The 19365-nt window shown below is 31.9% G+C and overlaps 3 protein-coding genes across 4 annotated transcripts; 1 reads left to right on the forward strand and 2 right to left on the reverse strand.

Moving 5' to 3' along the window:
• Positions 1 to 615: 615 nt before the first annotated feature.
• Positions 616 to 4211, forward strand: LOC107406730 (pectinesterase 2). The gene is made up of 2 exons (XM_048479931.2): positions 616 to 1634; positions 3311 to 4211. Exons 1-2 carry the CDS (start codon positions 773 to 775, stop codon positions 3997 to 3999), a joined length of 1551 nt encoding a protein of 516 aa, XP_048335888.2. The 5' UTR covers positions 616 to 772; the 3' UTR covers positions 4000 to 4211.
• A 1414-nt stretch (positions 4212 to 5625) lies between these two features.
• LOC107406474 (plasmodesmata-located protein 8) lies at positions 5626 to 8055 on the reverse strand. Of its 2 annotated transcripts, XM_025069464.3 has the most exons (4): positions 7667 to 8055; positions 6967 to 7587; positions 6055 to 6162; positions 5626 to 5943 (listed from the first exon to the last, which is right to left on the reverse strand). In XM_025069464.3, the coding sequence occupies exons 1-4, from the start codon at positions 7905 to 7907 to the stop codon at positions 5939 to 5941; spliced, it is 975 nt and encodes a 324-aa protein (XP_024925232.3). In that variant the 5' UTR covers positions 7908 to 8055; the 3' UTR covers positions 5626 to 5938. The 2 variants fall into 2 exon arrangements, with proteins under 2 accessions (XP_024925232.3, XP_015869083.3); XM_016013597.4 differs by having other exon boundaries at positions 6967 to 7858.
• Positions 8056 to 16569: 8514 nt separating this feature from the next.
• LOC125423918 (auxin-responsive protein SAUR36) lies at positions 16570 to 17846 on the reverse strand. Its single transcript, XM_048479801.2, has one exon. The coding sequence runs from the start codon at positions 17268 to 17270 to the stop codon at positions 16767 to 16769; it is 504 nt and encodes a 167-aa protein (XP_048335758.1). The 5' UTR covers positions 17271 to 17846; the 3' UTR covers positions 16570 to 16766.
• Positions 17847 to 19365: the final 1519 nt, after the last annotated feature.

A 19365-nucleotide genomic window follows, 5' to 3' on the forward strand; every position in this document is an offset into this window, starting at 1 on the left:
TATTAATTTCGGCTGTCCATTCCATAGAGATTATATGCAAAACCCAATCTAATAAGACCCACCGTTTTTAAGCTAATCCAATAAGAAGTCGTGTGGCATTCACGTTGACCTCCCCACCTCAAACAACATGCTCCATGATTCTCCTATACACGGCACTAAACTACCCTATACACTGCTTTGATTTTTATTTTATTTCTTAATTTTTTTTTGTTTTTACGATTAAAAGTTAAAATTAAACCAAAAAGAATGCGGCCACATATATATATGCAAACATTATAAGTTCATGCCTTTCATTTTTTATTTTTTATTTTTTTATTTTTTTAAAAGTTCATATATACATTTTAATAACGCGTTTATTGTCTTATCTCTTATCTCCTTCCATGCATAATTTCTAGTCAACACATATTGGAAAAGTCTACAACTTTATATTATATTTCAAATTATGTTTTTATTATCATGATTTTTTTAATATCTGTTAGTTAACATAATTAATATCTATCAAATTAAGTTATTGATCAAAAATCAAAATTCCAAAATAAAGAATAATAAAGTTGTGCACTCCATAATTCCATTTGTAGCAACCCCCTTGGATTCACTTCCTATATAAACCAACCAATCTAAGGTCATCTAGGCCACACAAACCCCATAATAAACCTCATTGGATTTCTTTAAAGAAAAAAAAGGGACCAATATTTTTTCTTTGTCAATCACCTCCATTCTACTCCAACCCCAAGTTTTTTTTTTTTTTCCCCACAACTAAAGCCATCCAAAGATGGCCGTTCCACATTACATAACACTTTCACTTGTCCTTCTCTATCTCTCCCCAGCCATTTTGGCATACTCAACGAAAGAAGTGAAATCATGGTGTGGCCAAACACCCAACCCAGAACCCTGTGAGTATTTCCTAACCCACAACCGTCGTACCGCCCCCATCAAACAAAAATCCGACTTCTTCAAAATCTCCACCCAACTTGCACTAGACCGAGCCGTGTACGGCGAAAGCAACGTGTATTCAATGGGGCCCAAGTGCCGGAACTCACAAGAAAAAGCGGCCTGGGCCGACTGCCTCGAGCTCTACCAATACACGGTTCTCAGACTCAACAAGACAGTTGATCCAAACACAAAGTGTTCCCAGTACGATGCTCAAACATGGCTCAGCACCGCTCTCACTAACCTCGAGACTTGTCGTGCTGGGCTTTTAGAGCTCGGTGTGTCCGAATATCTTTTGCCTTTGATGACAAACAATGTTTCCAAATTGGTCAGCAACACTTTGGCTATAAACAATGCACCCGACAATTATCCTCCACCAACTAACAAACAGGGTTTTCCTAACTGGGTTAATCCCGGCGACCGGAAACTCTTGCAGTCGTCTTCCCCGGCTTCTCAGGCCAATATCGTGGTGGCCCAAGATGGTTCTGGAGATTATACTACTGTAAATGCTGCAATAAGCGCAGCTTCAAAGAAGAAAGGGAGTGGCAGGTTTGTAATATATGTGAAGTCAGGGACATATAAGGAAAACGTCGAGATAAAGTTGGACAATATTATGTTGGTGGGTGATGGTATTGGAAAAACCATTATCACTGGTAGCAGAAGTGTTGGAGGAGGTTCTACGACTTTCAAATCAGCAACCGTGGGTAAGAAAATTTGACCATTTTTATATAGTACCTTTCTAATTAATTGCTGGTTAAACTTAATGAGGACTTTTATAAGGACGTATGTGTTGATTGATTCACTAACATTATTATTATTATTATTATTTTATAATTTCTAGTTGATAATTAATATTTCGATTGACTTTGGCTATGAAAAGGGGGTTTTAATAAAACTAGTATATATGACGTCAGTGCCTATAGAAAATTAGCTGTGCTGAATTCATTTTCACTTTTATGAACATATTTTCGTTAGTGAAAACCCTGAAAATTTAATCTGCTAAAGCACACATATTTTGAATAAATCTCTCAAAGAATTTTGGTCCGGTTGTGGTTGGTTAATTTGATGCATCCTAAAAATATTTTGTAGCTTTTGTTCTTCAAGGATCTTGACTACGTCCTTTGAAGTTATTCTTGAATTCTTATTTTGAAAATTATAAGTTTCTTGAAAGAGAAGTTTAATTTAAATATAAAAACTAGGAATACTAACACGTCAACGATGATTGGAAGGATCTTGAGCTATGATAATCCTCTTTCCCTTGGCAAAATATATATGCATATATTTTTTGAATTGGCAAAGGGGATTTTTTCTTTTTCTTTTTTGGGGAGGGGGGGGTGGTTTCAAATCGTCGTGAAAACCTTGTTGCTAAATCCGTTATAAAATCTTTATTTTATTGTTACAACGTGCATGCTTTTTGTACATATGTATGTCATGTTACGGTAAAAAAATTGATGGTTTTGCTACACCACACGATTATACCATGACTGTCACAGAAAAGAGGTCATTATGTGTAATTTGACATTTTCTTTTTTCAAACACCATTATGAGTAATTGACTTTTTCTAGCTCCAAAAGAAAACAAGTACTGACAAATAGAGCTAGGTTTTTCCTTGTCATCTAGAATTAAAATGACAACATCATCTTTTACGTACTTTGGCTAAGAAGATATGATCGAGAAAATCAACTAATTTCAAAGAAGGGGTATCTTAGTACTTTCGAGACAATGCGTGTCTACGTTTTCAAAATTAAACTTAGATAGTTTTGGCTGAAGAGTCTAGTTAATTGTGCTGCTATATAATGGAGTTATATGATGATATTTATAATAATAAAAAAATCAAACACATTAATTATTGATTATTGGACTCTTAAGTACCCTCTCCCCATTTGGATTCCTATAGTGTTATGATGTATGTACTTAAGCTTCATATTGTCTTTATAATTTTTATTTTTATTTTTTAAAAAAGAAAGTTTCATTTATTGAAAATGGACAATTCTATATGGTAAGACTTTAGTAACTCAAAATTATTGATCCTGAACTTGCCACTTGTCATGTAAATCAATATTCTCTCTTTTTTTAGAACAATCCAACAGTTTAAGACAAGTAATCACTTGATTGTAAAAAATTATAGGACATGTCACTTTCAAAAAAATTGTTTTTTATAAAAATAGTAAATTAATTAATCGACCCCGCACCATTAGAATTTAAAACCTCATTTATCAAGTGCTTTTATTTTTTTATTATTATTTGTTTTTTGGTTAAATACCTCGTTTAGCAAGTTGGTTACTAAAGTAATTAAAAGTCTGAATACTTGTCGCTTAATAGTTAATACATTTAATTAAATATTAAATAAACTAACTGTTAAATAACCAATTGTTTGCAGCGGTTGTTGGAGACAGATTCATTGGGCGTGACATCACAATCAGAAACACAGCCGGACCATCCAACCACCAAGCCGTGGCACTGAGATCCGGGTCGGATCTATCTGTATTCTACAGATGCAGCTTCGAAGGGTACCAAGACACCCTCTACGTCCACTCCGAACGACAATTCTACAGGGAATGCGACATCTACGGCACAGTGGATTTCATCTTTGGAAACGCCGCTGTCGTTTTGCAAAACTGCAATATTTACGCACGTAACCCTCCAAACAGGACAAATACCATCACTGCCCAGGGCAGGACCGACCCGAACCAGAACACGGGCATTTCTATCCACAATTCTCGGGTCACAGCCGCATCGGATCTAAAATCGAATACGGGTTCGGTCAAAACGTATTTGGGGAGACCATGGAAGGAATACTCCAGGACTGTTTTTATGAAAACATACCTTGATAGCTTGATTAACCCAGCAGGTTGGTTGGAATGGAGTGGCAATTTTGCCCTTAAGACCTTATACTACGGCGAGTATTTGAACACCGGACCCGGCTCGTCCACCAGCAACAGGGTCAAATGGGCCGGGTACAAGGTCATTACCAGTGCCTCCGAGGCTTCAACTTTCACTGTTGGGAATTTCATTGCAGGAAACAATTGGTTGCCAGCAACTAATGTGCCTTTCACATCCGGTCTTTGAATTTTAATTAATTTTGCAATTTTATTCTGTCATTTTTAAGTAATTATAAAGTTGATTTGTGGAATAAAGTCTTAAAATTCGCTGATCGATTAGTGCCAGAAAAAATGGAGGCATTTAGATCTTTAATTTGTTGGCTTTTGTGAAATATAAATGTAAATTTGCCATTCTTTTTGTGGATTTAATTTGCATAAAATTAACAAGAAATTATATGATTATGTTATTGTCAAATATTTTCAGCCAAAAAAAAAAAAAAATGTTATTGTCAAATATTGTATTTGTGTTGTACGGAGTTTTTGGATGGTTTCCTTGAGCTTTACGTTTCTTCTCTATAGGTTAGAGGATCAACATCATGGACCTATTATATGGAACCCTCGCTCAATTTATCAAAAACCTATCTGTCTTGGTCAATAAAATCTAGACAAATTTCGCTGGGATAAAAACTAAACACTAAAGACTTTCAAAATTCTACAAAAAAGGGCTTGACAAAATTGCTTGAATTAGTCACAAACCTCAGATAAATAACAATTCAGGAATTTCTCGAAACAATGTTGTTGTAAATATTATCTCTTCTTGCTCTGTCTTCGAAAGTATTCCTTTGTAATAAAATTATAATATAAGTCTTGATAACCCAAAAAAATAAATAAATAAATAAATAAATTATAATAAAGTCAACAAATTTTACGTGTATATATCCACAGACTTCTTAGAACCAACATAAGATGAGAAAACTTTTGCGACAGATTAGGACAGTGGTCAACATAATGGAATTTTTAAAGTAAAAAGGCCCATCAATGTTTGTACCTTTTAACGACCCACTAATCCCATTCTTAGGGCCTCGTAATTCTTCAAGGCCTGAAGGATTGGTGGTCCACTTATGATTTTTTTTTTTTTTTTAATTTTCCCCTTTTTTGTTATGAAGTGAGATGGAGAAATTATTATTATTATTATTGGGAATAGGTGTCCACCAAAAAAAAAAAAAAACAAAAAAACAAAAAAACAAAAAAGAAAAAAAGAAAAAGAAAAGAGGACCGACCAATGTCCATTTTGGTACCGGTACGTATTTCTATATTATTTTCTTTCCCTAATCCTTTTGTCTGCGACAAAATGGAAAGTGCACAATTTCTCCACCTCTGGGCCCTCTCTCTATTAAATTGCTTTCTTTATGTCCAACAAACATAAATCTTATACAAATTTGCTCGACTCTTTGCTAATCAATAAAAAGTTTGTTTTTTACTGTGTGTTTTCGGTAATTTTTTTTTTCACCCCCCTAACAGGCAGAACAATTAATATTAATGAAGTTTTATGTGAATGCGACTGCAAGAATAAATGCTTATTACATATGTTACTGAGGTGGAGCCAATTTTATTAGGATTTGTAATAAAAATAGAATTTAAATAGTTTTTTAGAAAGCCAAAAATTGGACCTGAATGGTATGCAGGGCAGACGAATGGAGGGAAAAAATAAATAAATAAATAAATAGAGAGGTACACATTTAAAGAAAAAGAGAATAGAAAACTAACCAGAAAAAGTAAAAGCAGGAAGAAAAGAATTTTGTGTCATTTCTAATCTAAACCAGAGCATAAAATAGAGATGGACTACCAGTAATATAAACTTTAGCTGGTAAAGTAGCAGTCTGAAAATAAACTATTGAGAAAAACGAGTAATGGGTTTTTGTTGGATAGCATGAAGAGAAGAGAATCAGCAATCCTTTTCAAGTTGAGTGAGATTTTAGAGTTCTACTTTATACCAAAGGATAACACTCACATTCTTTTGTGTGGGGGGGGGGGGGGTGGAAACACATATATTAAAAAAAGTAGAAAATTGGTAGAAGAAAGAAAGCCGTCACAACAAATATTAAACTGGGACACACATAATCTTTCACAATGATTACCCTCCATGTTTTGAAAGAAATAAGCTCAGACCCCACTTCTCTGTCTCCTTAACCTGTAGGCATAATTAATCATAAGCACTATCTTATCTTATGAATTAATTATAAGGAAATGATGTCAAAAATATATAATTGTGTTATTAATTAAAGTGGAATGAGAATTTTACCCATTGCTTTTCGACAGAAGGAGAGAAGAACGATCATAACAGCAAGCCCTGCTAGTACACCAACAATAATTGCTACTGTTTTTCCCGCTTGGTCTTCGCTAGAGGAATCTATGCAAAGTGAATTGGAATTAGTCTTATATATGCCTTATACGTAAAGAAAATTGTTTGATAGGAAACAAACCACGTTTGCCAGTTGCCACCACCAACTATGACTGGCTCTTAAAGGGCTTAATAAATTTACTTGTAAAAGTTATTATGCTATGAATTACCGAAATATTGAGAGGTTTTTAGTACACTTTATTGTTTATTCTGCTTTGCTTTATTCTTCTGCTTTTATATTATATGTTTCATGTTTTTTGATGCCTAATTGCTGATAAGTTCGAAGAAGAATATGTGTTTTCGGTGCTTTTCCAGTTGGAACTTTTATATTTGTTGCAGATTTGAGAATATATATATATATATATAGCATTTATTTGAACGAGACATAGACTAACAAATTAAGCATATGACCTTTATGATCCATTAAAATAATAATAATAACAAAATAATACCAAAACCAAAAGGATTGAAGAACAACAAAGTTAATGTATATAAAGATGAAAGTGGGGAATGACAAAGAATGAAGGTTCTCAAAAGCAAGCAACCATCTAAAGTAGTAATGCTCCTCTTGAGACTTTACTTTATTGACCTTACACCTATGGAAAATTTTTACGACTCTCTCTCTTTAGAAAGGACTAAAGTGGTCAATATCCAACTTTAACCTTGCAGAGGCAAGCCACAGATTTTTCACCAACCCCAATCAAGTGCTATATTTCGTTATATACAGAATTGAAACAACAACAGTAGCAGCAGCAAAAGAATAAAGTAGTTCTTGGAATAAATCAAAGGAAAAGAAAGAATAAGGAAATGTACCTGAAGATAAATCATAGTAACCAGATGCCCAATACTGAGCATAACACTGTGCCAAGAACACATCAGCTGCTGCTGCAGAACCACATAGACTCTTCAACTTTCCCACCGCGTCAGCAAGGCAAGAAGTGCAATCCGTGGGGCTCAGGTCACCTAAACACTGTGCAAAACCTCCAACTAAACCAGAACTACCAACTCTAAAACCAGTAGCCGATTCCATATCAGCAAGAACATCATCTCTACGCCTAAAGAACTCAACATCATTGCTCACACTTTTACTGCACTTCTTGTATCTTAGACTCGTATCAATTTTCCCCAAAAAATCCATATGCTCATATCTTACATAGCAACCTTCAAGCTGTAAAGAAGCTCCATAAGAGTAGGGACAAACCAAACTTATTTGGTTCACCGCGCTTTCGATGCACTTAGAGCAATCAATAGTTCTCAAATCACCCCTGCACTGGAATAAACCGTAAATGGTACCTTCCTGTGGTGTTGAGCTTCCATTGCCAACTGCAAAGCCGTTATAAGAGACTTGAGAGGATGAGCTAACAACTGATGAGAGAAAAGAGTTGAGGTTTCCCTCAAAGGTTGAGCCTGGTTGGTATTTCTCTTGTGAACAGCCTGCATAGATGAAGATGTGAGCTTTGATAGGGTGTCCATGGCTAGTGAGTGAAGAAAACAGAAAGAAAAGAGAAGAGACCCTGAGAGCAAAGATGGTATTGTGAGTGGAGTGTAATTGAAGGCTCTTCATCATATTTTTTGTTTTGTTTATTTTTTGTTTTTCCAATTTGGGGGACTCTCACTTCATTTTCTTTTGTTTTTGTTTTGTTTGGGTGTGGGAGTGAGAGAGATGGGGTTTGTTTGCTTTTTGGTGTTTTCTTGAATTTTGAATTGATCCCATGCCTTGTGTGGCCTTTTTCCTGTGAAGAAAAAGGTCCCATTTGTTGGTCATTGGGGCCTACTTATGTCTATGTTCATAGTTGCAGCATCTTCTCTCAAAATCCTCTCTTTTGTACTCACTAAACAGTCTGGAGAGTGGAGAGCTTCAAGCAGAACCATTGCTTTTAATTATGGCCATAATCTCAATATGAACTTGCTAACATTTATCCTTCGGCTAAAAGTAGTAGACATTTTGCTTATATGCGGATTCTGCAAAATGGGAAAGAGCAATTTGGTCCCGCAATTCGGCCTTGCTTAATACACCAACATAATACATGGCTTCATTAAATAGATGGGCCATTTTCATGTATATAGAATCCAGTCCAAATGTGCTTTTAACCTCTAAGAAGGATCCAGCGGGCCAATTTGGAGAAAGTGCTGGTGGATTTGTCACTAAACTGTTCTAAAGTGGCAATTGGAATTGGGATCGGTACCTTATAATTCAATTGATTGTGACACCATTAATATAAATTAATTTAAGAAAAGTAATACATATACATCCTGATCTTAATTAATTTTATAAAATCATTATTATTTTTTTTGAAAGAATAAATATAAAAAAGAGATACTATAAGTCCAAACCAAAAAGGAAGTCAAAGTTAGGCAACATGAAAAATCATATGTTCGAATTGTTGCTTCTGAATATTGAAAACAATTCAGAAAATATAAATTGGAATGATTGATTGATAGATAGAAGAGCACAAGTGGTCTATATTGTTAAGAACAAAGTGTTATGTAAGTGAAATATTGCGGTTAGTGCAACTTATGAAGCAACAAGATGTTGTGCAGTTGTTATATAGGATATTATGTTTTAAAAGGTAAGAATTTGTTTGATAATTATGCGTTGAAAACTTTAATCACACCAAAATTATAGATTTTAGTTGGAGGGAAAAAAAATAATTATGGTTGTACTTTTTTTTTTGTTTTTTTTTTTTTGGGGGGGGGGGGGGGGGGGAAATTACAATATGATTTATAGATATTAATTGCTATTAATAAGAAAACGTCAAAAAGTAAAACAATGAAAGTGGATCATCTCTTATTGCTATTTTTTAACCAAACATTTAATATTTCAATTTTTAAAACTATTTTAAACATTTTTTTACAAGTGATTAATAAATATTTAAAATATACATGGCGACAAATGAGGTTCAGACCCAAAAAAGAGCCTTAGGCCATTGCATAGGAGGCCCATGGTCAAGGCCTGTTTTCAACACCTACCTAAGCCACAACGCGTGCGGGTATTTACACGTATACATACATGCATCCAGCAACAAACTCAAGCAAATAGACATATTACACAATTTTGAAGATCCTAAAACACAATTAACAGCTACAAGATTGAAGAAAGAAACCGAACAATCCAGCCACAAGAAAGTGTTCAAGTCAAGAAAGAATTAATACCTCTCCAATTTTAATCAATAGAAAACCAACATCAAGCTATGTGGGACTTCCGAATATGGTGACCTGCGTACGCCGTGCTTTTACAAATCAGTTCAACAAGGAATTAAAATGCCAGGCCTCACAACGAGATACAAAGAGAGCTTTGAAAAAAAATTAAAAATATCATTTCAAGGAGGCATGAGTATTCAAAGGCATGTGTACATACATATACATATACATATATATATATATATATATATTATATACAAAAGCAAATGGAAGATGAACCCCTTCCCAACCCTGAAAATAATTTATAATCAGCCAAGACAGAAACTATGACTTTCAACTGACGAACTTGGTCCGAACGCAAATTTTAAAAAATAATGATAAATAGAAACAAAAACCTGAAAGAAAGTATAGGGACACAGTTTTAAAATTTGATATAGCTCGATTTAAATCAAGAAGAAAAGTTGCACTCATTTTGAACATGGTTATAGGGACATACTGTTGCAAGTTTATTTTTGTTGTATGCCTATATGGATTCATTGTAAAATGAATATCAATTTGCTCCCCATCTCCATTTCATTCGACACGGTGTGGATGATTACCTTGATAAAGATATATATATATATATATATTTGCTTGGATTCGTTCCTTAACAATACAGAGCTCTTGCCTTTATGTCAATCACAGACCTTTGAGTTCATTCAGAAAAGGAAAATTTCAAGTTTTCCTGATTTTACGTGCATTATCTATATTTTTTTTATTCTTTTTTGTTCACATTTTGTAAAATACTCCTAGTTTTCACTTATTTTTTAATATGTTGTGCTGGTATATCAATTTTCCTCATTTTTATTTATTTATTTATTTTAATTTTGATGTATCTGGTTCAGAGCATTCTCCTGTTTGTTTCATGTCTGTAGCTTTGGTATCTTTAGTCTTGATATTTTGAGGCTTTGGTTTTAGTATAGAAATTAGAAAGCTTCAAATTGGTAAATTAATCTTCAAAGCTTTAGATTTGTATGGATGGAAATAGCAAGGTTATGCTCTTTTAGATATTTAATATTTTGTATGGAAGTATCTCTATATATAAGTTCGCCAATTCTTATACAACTATTTTCAGCAAAAAATTATGCTGTAACGGTCTTCAAGATTATCCAACATGAAGTTGGACAATTGCATTTACTTATTTTGATAATAGATATTTCATTTGAGTTGGTTTTTTCTTTTTGTTTGATATTGAAAGAGCTAGCTTTTGACAGGTCAAATTGATGCTTCAGGTTTGATTCATAGCTTGGTTCGTTGTTGAGAAGAGCTTCTTGATATGGATGCAGAGGCTGCAAAAACTGCAGGGCAATCTCTAATGCTCTTGTATGAAACTTTCATGATGTTCCATTAATCTTCCAGCATTTCATTACCGTCTTTTACTCGATTAAAGTTGGACCTTATTTGGGATCATTTTCTAATGATTTTTTTTTCCTTCACAGTTAAATGTAAAACCAACTATCTATAGAAAGGAGATTAGTTATTTGAACTTTATTATTCAAAATAAAGAAAAATAAATTTGATCATGTCAAACAAATTTAAATTCAACAGCTATGTACCTTATTTTATTGAGGAATCAAGCTTATATGTGAAGTGAAATAACTTATTCATTGAAATGATCATATAATAAATCTGAAGCATATGGTTACTTTCTTAGAGCCCTTCAAATTAATTGCTTCTACTAACCAAATTAAATTTTCATCCATTGTAAAGATAATGATGAGAATACTACCCAAAAATAATAATAATAATAATAACTAAATAAAAAAAAATCAAAATTCTATAACAATATGAAATTGCATATTGATGACAAAAAATTGCACATACTTTTTAGTAGGACTATTAAAAGGAGAAAACTTTACAATAATTATACCAGATCATAATTATTCAGGTACAACATAAATTCAATGATTATAACAGAATGTCTATAGTCATATATAATATAAAAATAAAGTATGTAAATTCTATAAAATAATTATTGCGTTTGAGATGTACGGCTATAAATAATTCATTGCACTTTATTATTATTATTATTATTATTTTACCTATAATAAAGGGAAAATTTATAATGTGAAGTCACCCGGTTGGAATCTCCTCTTGTCTGAACTTTGATTCTGTTTTTCTTTCTGGACATATATTAACATAATCTGAAGAGGTTTCAAGCAGAACCACTGCTTTTTAATTATGGCAATAATCTCAATATGTCCTTGCTAACATTTATACTTTGGCTAAAAGTGGACATTATGCAGATTCTGCAAATGGGGAAAAGCAATTTGCTCCTGCACTTGATGAGGACCAAACTGCGATTAATTTTCTTTTGTATGACTAGGGATGATAAATCAAATCATCCATGAGGTTAGGATGAAAATTAAGTGAATATTATTTGGTTTAATATATTTGAGGACGGAGGCTACATACACATAGAGGAAATAGTGACTTTTGTCACTACCGTGTTCTAAAGCCAAAACTGGAATTGGGATCAGTACGAGGAAAGTTTTGGAACACCTTTTGATTCAAACCTTATAATTCAAATAAACGTGACACCATTAATGTATATGAATTTACGAAAACTAATACATAATTACATATATATACATCCTGATCTTAATCAATTTTATAAAATCGTTGATTTGTATCCTACATTTTTTTTTTTTTTTGGAAGAGTAAATATAAAAAAGAGAGTATTATATTTGCCAAAAACCAAGAGATAGTCGAAATTAGGCAACTCCGTGACAAATCCGTCACATGTTTGAATTTTTTTTTATTTTTTATTTTGGGTCAAGAAACGTTTGAATTGTTACTTTTGGATATACAAAACAATTTATCAAATATAAATTGGAAGGACTGATTGATAGATAGATAGATATACCATAACATGGCATGCATTTGTTCTACGTTTCTATCCCCATCAATTTGTTTCTCACATGCTCGTCCTGTTTTAGCTCCAACTTGAGGATTTTGATATTTAAATTGAATTTCCTTTGTTTTTTTTTTTTTTTTTTTTTTGGGTAATATGAATTTCATTAATTATATATAATTTTGCTTGGAAATGTTAACGGAAATTTTCATTTTTCCATAATTCTTCGACAGAAGAAGAGTTGGTACTTCTTTCTTCTCCGTTTCCTAACTTTACACCCCAAAGACAACCACGGCAAATAAGCAGCTAGAATAGATTATAGATATTTGTGGACACGAGTCCAAAAAGTATAGACCAAAACCGAAAATGATTAATTTGCAATTAATGACCAAGATCATATTGATCCCCAAGGGGACCATTCCAAATCAATCACCCCACAAGTTGCAGACACACTTGATTCTTTTCGCTGGGCATGCCATTGTCTCATGAAGTAGACACCCTTCTCCAAATAATATCATACTGGGTTTTAATTCAAATTAAACTTTTCAATATATCATAAGCACTTAAAGCTAATTAAGACAGAATGATCAATTGATGTGGCTCGAATTAGAGGGGATTCGTTTTTCTCAAAAACTTTAGTGCGTTACATCGTAATCAAATATCATGTTGTTGGCAAGCAGCACAAGTTGTTAAAAACCTTCATATAACAGCTTCGTTCTTTTCAAAAGGAAAACACATTTATCTTCAATATGTAAAAGCCTTAGCTATAAATATCAAATATTAATGTATGGTACTTTAACCATGAAATGCTTCTTACTGCCTGGAAGCACAAAGATTAAAAACAAATAAATAAATAATGTTACCAAGTGCGTAATTTTTTTTTTTTTATGATCCTATAAATTAATTTATATGGTTTACTTGTTTGGCTAATATAACTCAATATTACAATTTACAATGACCCAATTAAATTACAATTTACAGTTTTGCATCATTAGAGTATCCTTCAATGAGAATGTAGATTTTAAAAATAAACATACCATATAAATATTAATTATGAATAATATTTTTAAAAATATCACTTTAAATGTATACCATAAATTGTTATAATGATAATTCATAAGTTAGCCTAATAGTATAACCAATGAAAATATGCATCCAGAACCACCAAAAGTGGTAGTTTAGCGGAAGAAAGCCTTCATACCTGTAGATTCGGAAGTTAAGGTTTAAATTTTGATAAGTTCCATTATTGCCTCGGATGGTCCTATAAGTTTACAATCTATAAGTTTTAAAAATTAATTACGAAATTGTCAGTATATTTTTTTTATTTATATTTAAATAATATCAATTTGTATATAAGTAATTCACATTTACCATTAAATATTTTTAGATTTTTCTAAATCTTATAATTATGAAAACAATGTAATAGACTAAATATATATTAGTCAGAACCTTCGTTAATATATTTGTTGGTTATTAGCTAAATCACCAAATTTCAATTACATATAACTAAAGTTGAAAAGAAAAATCTAAAATTATCTTTCATCCTTAGTTGCTTTCATGGAACGGGATACCACTAGTTTTTTGAGGGAACATTTTGGTCTTTTTTTTTTCTTTTTTTTTTTTTTTCAATATAGTCATTGTGTATTCCGTTTCAAACTACTCATTCAGTCACTTCGTCATTCTCTTTTTTTTTTTTTTTTTTTTTTTTTTTTTTTTTTTTTAACTCAATCTGCAACTTTAAGAAAGGAGGCTAATCAGAATGGATATGTGGTCGTACTATCTTTAAGAATTTGTACATAATATTAATTTTAACTTTGTTTGATATTTACTTTAATTTTAACTGTGATTGATATTTATTTGATTAATTATTTTAAGCTTATTCATCAATCTTTGGTTATCAGATGATGTAACAGAATTTTAGCTGTTGAGAAATATACAAAACCTCGATACAAATTAACATAAATTATATTCCTGACCAAAAATAAATAAATAAAATTATATTAATCACAATAAGCCTAAAAAAAAAAAAAAAAAAGAATAACACTTAATATTCAAATTAATTTTAAAAAAAGTTTGAAAATCTAACACAAAACTTTTCTTGTTCTGAATTGTTTTCTATTGGTTATAATCTCTTCTTTCATTTTAAAGTGTCTGGCCATATATATACAAGTTAACTCGATTTGGCATTATCACAATACCTTTCGCCAAACTTGTGAATTGGGTTCACCACATTAAGTGGGTGTCAAATCAATTGGAATAATGTAAACGGAATTGCCTGCTTAACGTGGTTTTGTTTTTCTTGTGATTCACATTTAAAAATGGACCAATTCAATTCGATAGGTCGGTCATTCAAAATGGACCACTTGCTGCAAGGTCGGATCCATCTTTGTGTCTCAGCCAGCCATTCATATTATAAAAGAACTACAAAAAAAAAATTTATAAAATTTCAAAAATATGATTAAAATCTAAGCAAACGATTCCAAGTTCCATTTATTTTTGCCGTTTAGTGGAGACTGGAAATGCCAACATCCAAACGATTTTCGCTTTAGATTCTCCACTACAATCAACCTTAGGGATATTGATACCGACGTTTGTGGTGCTTAATACAGTGAAAAGTATAATTTATTTCTTTAAATTAAAATATGTGAACAAAAATAATTCAAAAGCAGAAACTTTTAAAACTTCTGTTTGTTTTCTTGGAAACGGAATTTTCCAAGGTAGATATGATTTGGTAATGTTATGCATTTTTTGTATTATTATTATTATTATTATTATTATGTACATTTTTATTTTTCCTTTGGGCAGCTTACCTAGACTTTACCTGACAAATTGAAAATGAAATAAACCTATCAGATTCATATCTTAAACGCAAGACTTTCCTTTTGATTTGGTCCCGTATTCCACGAATTTGAAAAGCTATTCCAAATGCATTGGAAAGTCTTTGTTATCCAATTTACATTACAAAACACCTATTGTCTGATATTACCATTCCTAGGAAATAAATATAATATGAATTTCTAATCACTGCAGTAAACTGGAAAAGACAACCACTAATTAGAAAATAATAGTAATAAAGGAAACAAATATAGTATGAATTTCCAATCACTGTAAATTGGAAAAGATAAGTCGAAAATAATAAGAGCAATAAGGCATATTCTTATAAGATTTAGTTTGAGGTTGGTATGGATTATAAAATAATTTATAAAAATTTACCTGTAGCAATAATTATTTTTTTTAACAATTCAATTTATATTTGATAAATTATTACTTCGGAATTGTTCAAAATTATAAAATTATAATTTAAGCATTTAATAAAAAAATCTACTTAACTATTTTAATTGTATATTAATTATCAAAATAGATATAAATTTATTATTTATATATATATTATTATCATTTATAAATGGATAAAAACAAATTTTAACATTTTTTTTATTTAATAGATAATATTTTAGACAATTTCTCTACAATTAATTTTTTTTTTAAATATTTTGAAATGCTAATGTATAATTTTTTATTTTAATATTATATCTAATTAAAAAATTAAAAACTTAGAAGTTATTTTTTTAAATAAAAGTTAATAAAAATAAATAAAATATTAACTCAGTCTGTTTAACAGAACTTTCAAAAATAGATATAATTTTTTTCAATTTTTATTTTTTTTGTTGCCACATCAATTTGATAAAACTAATACACAAAATTATTAAAGAAGATTTTTTAAAATTTTATGTAAGATTTTTTTAAAATTTTATGTATTTATCTAATATGATAAATAATTTTTAAATAGACAAAATTAATATAGAGAACAATTGGAGATGTTTTTAGCTTTTAAAATTCAAATTTTTGAAGATGATAAATTATTAAACAATTAAAAATTTATAAATTTATTAAACACTACATTTAATAAAAAAAAATTCTGCTACGATTTTAAAGCAATCCCCACACACATAAAATTTCTCAGTATTTTCGTAGGACCTCATCGACTGTGATTCTGTATAAAACAATGCAATAATTAATTACAGCTCTTTTGTATTGATTCAGTCAAATCATTTTCATAGACTAATTGTCTATTTCAGTTCATCACAAAAGGCTAGAATCTAAAAAGGATTATTAGGACTTGATCTAAACACTTGTAGCCAAATTACAAGCCAACAATCCTATCAATATCCCAAAAACATGTCTGGCTACAAAAATCTCTAGTGTTTTAACAATGTCTTAAAAGGAATAATCAGAAACAAACAATTACTCAGCTACTAAAAATCTACATCATTATCACTACAATTTTTTATTTTTTATTTTAGCTAACAACATCATTATCACTAGCATTATTGAAACAACAATCATCACAAGCCCATGAAAATGAAAAAAAAGAAAAAGTTCACTGAAGAAACACAAAAATTTCATATATACATGTCTAAAATCTATTACACCATATATATCAAAAATCACAATCCGTTAAAAAAGAAAAAAGAAAAAAAGAAACGGTAAAATTGAAAACAAAACCACTAACTAATCAAAAACACTAATATCATCATCATCATCATAATAATGAACTGGAATCTTTTGGTCCCCATGGACCTTAAACATGGCGCTTCCACGACATTTTCCGGCTACCGGACCCTGCAGCGATCCTGGTCTGGACATTCTCAAACTCGGAGATCCGGCAGGGAATGGTTATGCCACCCTGGTGCTGAAACCCGTACTCTTCCTCAGCTTCCCTCAGCAATTGACTGAACAGGGGATGGTTGAAGTAAATCACTGGCACCAAAACCCTGTGAAAGTCGCCGTCCTTTTGCCCAACGTACACCGCCAAGTGCCCCTTAGGAACCGTTGCGGCCTTGTTCTCAACCAGGTCGTGGCCCACAGGGACGTAACCCGACCCGGGCTTCATCGAACATAAAGATTTGGCTCCGCTTGTCAACCGGCGACCCCATGTGAGGAGCTTAGCTATAGGCTTAGACATGCTAGGCGACGATGGTTGACCCAGGCGATGATATGCGGATCGGTTCCGGGTTCTGCGAATGATCCATCTGGTGACCCGGAAAAGGCGCTTTCCAAGCTTGAAACCGCGTATCTTTCTCATTCTCTGTTGTGAAATTAAAAACACAAAAAACAGAGTAAAACTAAGCCTAAGCCTCAGAGGGGGAGAGAGAGAGAGAGAGAGAGATTGGGTTTTGTTTATTTGGGCTCTGTACGTATTTCTTGGTTTCAGAGTAGTGTAATTTGGCTTTTGGCTTCAGATTCTGGTGCGGTTCATGAAAAAGGCCATGGATCAGCTTCGGACATGGTCAGACGGGAGATTGTAAGGCAGACTTCAGAGAGAGATGTGGGTATGTTTGACATTTTCTTCTTGATTTCTATTCCAATGGCAGCAATAGTAGTACTTCATCCGAAGCTCTGCAACCCAAATACAAGTATTTGTAATTTTTTATTTTTTATTTTTTTCTGGTTCTTTCTCGGGGCCGGAGGAGAAAATCGGTGGTTGTTTCCGATGGGGTTAGGTGGCTATTGGGAATAGCGAAAGGTCGTTTTTTCAAAGGATTTTTGAAAATCAACCACCGAGATACCGAATCGAATGCCCAAAATTTCCGAGAGTCAAAATTGGCGCAAGGGCTTTGTTGAGATGGTAGGAACGCGATTTTTGGAACAGAGAGAGAGAAGCCTGGGGTTATATATATATATAGAGAGAGAGAGAGAGAGAGAGAGTTTGCGTTTAGGTGTGTGAAAGATGAAGTCAAAGGTCAGATAAAAGAACGGTCAGATGGAAATGGAGGGTAGATATTGAGATGTGTAAACGATCAGAGAGTATACACCGTTGGATTGGAGTGCGGTTTGCACTTATCTCCGTTTTTAATTAATTTAATAATTTATTAATGATGGTTTTTGATTGGGCGGTTAGATGGATATTTGTATATTACTAGTCAATATAGCACGGGCTCTACTTAATAACATTGGAAAGAATAATCCAAAAATCTGACTTCAACGACCACGTTGGTTCGAAGAAAGTGTAAGCTGGACACGTACGCAAACGAGGAGAGACAAAGTCTATTATAGCACACCAAGGGTACGATATGGTGATGCAGGCCACATTTTTTTATCTTGCTGCTGTCCATATGTGTTAGCCATGTGGCTAGTATGCTTTGCATTTTTATTAATTATCTCTCCAAATAAAATGTTACCCCTGAAGTTGTGGGATTTTATTGAAATAAACTAGGAAGGAAAGAAGATAGTTAGTCATAATCATGAAAATGTTAATACAGTCCATTTACATTTTGAATAAATGACATATTAATTCTAGGATACATATGGACAAATTATGATGAAATAGAATATAACACACGGTTTTGATCAAACAAAAATATAGCACACGCTTATTACCAAAAAAATGAATAAATAAATAAGGATATAACACATGGTTGACCTAATAATTATTAAGATTTTGTTTAATCGAGATAGAAATAAAAATTTATTTGGTCCAATTTGGTGAAAAACAAATTATGTCCCTGCATATAATATTATGGGATTTGGGTATAATTAATATTGTTTAATCAATAGAGAGAGAAGAAGATATGTCAATCTAGAAAGGTTTGATGAATAATTGTTTATAATATAAAATGTTTTTTGTTTCTTTTTTCATTTTTATTTTTTCCGTACAAATAAAAAGTCCTCACTGGAGTTGCGAGATTTAATGAAATGAAATAGGAAGGATGATAGTCATGATCAAGAAAATCTGATATAATCCTTTTACATTTTGAATATTAACATATTAATTCCATGATACACATGGAAGACTTTTGATGAAATAGCTAGAATATAAAGATACAATGTACATAATAATTATTTTGTTTATCCGAGACAAAAGAACAATTATTTAGTCCAAATTTGGTTTAAAAAAAAAACAAATATCGATGCTATAATATTGGGATTCGGGTTGTTCAGTATAGAAAAACAAAACCTGTTAATCTGTAAAAGTTTGATCATGAATTATCTCCAACATACTTATCCAAATACGAAATCAGAGTTAAGAGGCTAAAATTATTTCTTCAACAAAACAAAACAAAAAAGAGAGGTTAAATTTATTAAATCAACCTTTTAGACAACTTTTATTTTGATTGATTTTACATCTAAACATATCTCATATTTGAAATATTTTTTTAATTATACGTATATATATATAT

The sequence above is a fragment of the Ziziphus jujuba genome, chromosome 7, assembly GCF_031755915.1.
Source record: "Ziziphus jujuba cultivar Dongzao chromosome 7, ASM3175591v1".
Taxonomy (NCBI): domain Eukaryota; kingdom Viridiplantae; phylum Streptophyta; class Magnoliopsida; order Rosales; family Rhamnaceae; genus Ziziphus; species Ziziphus jujuba.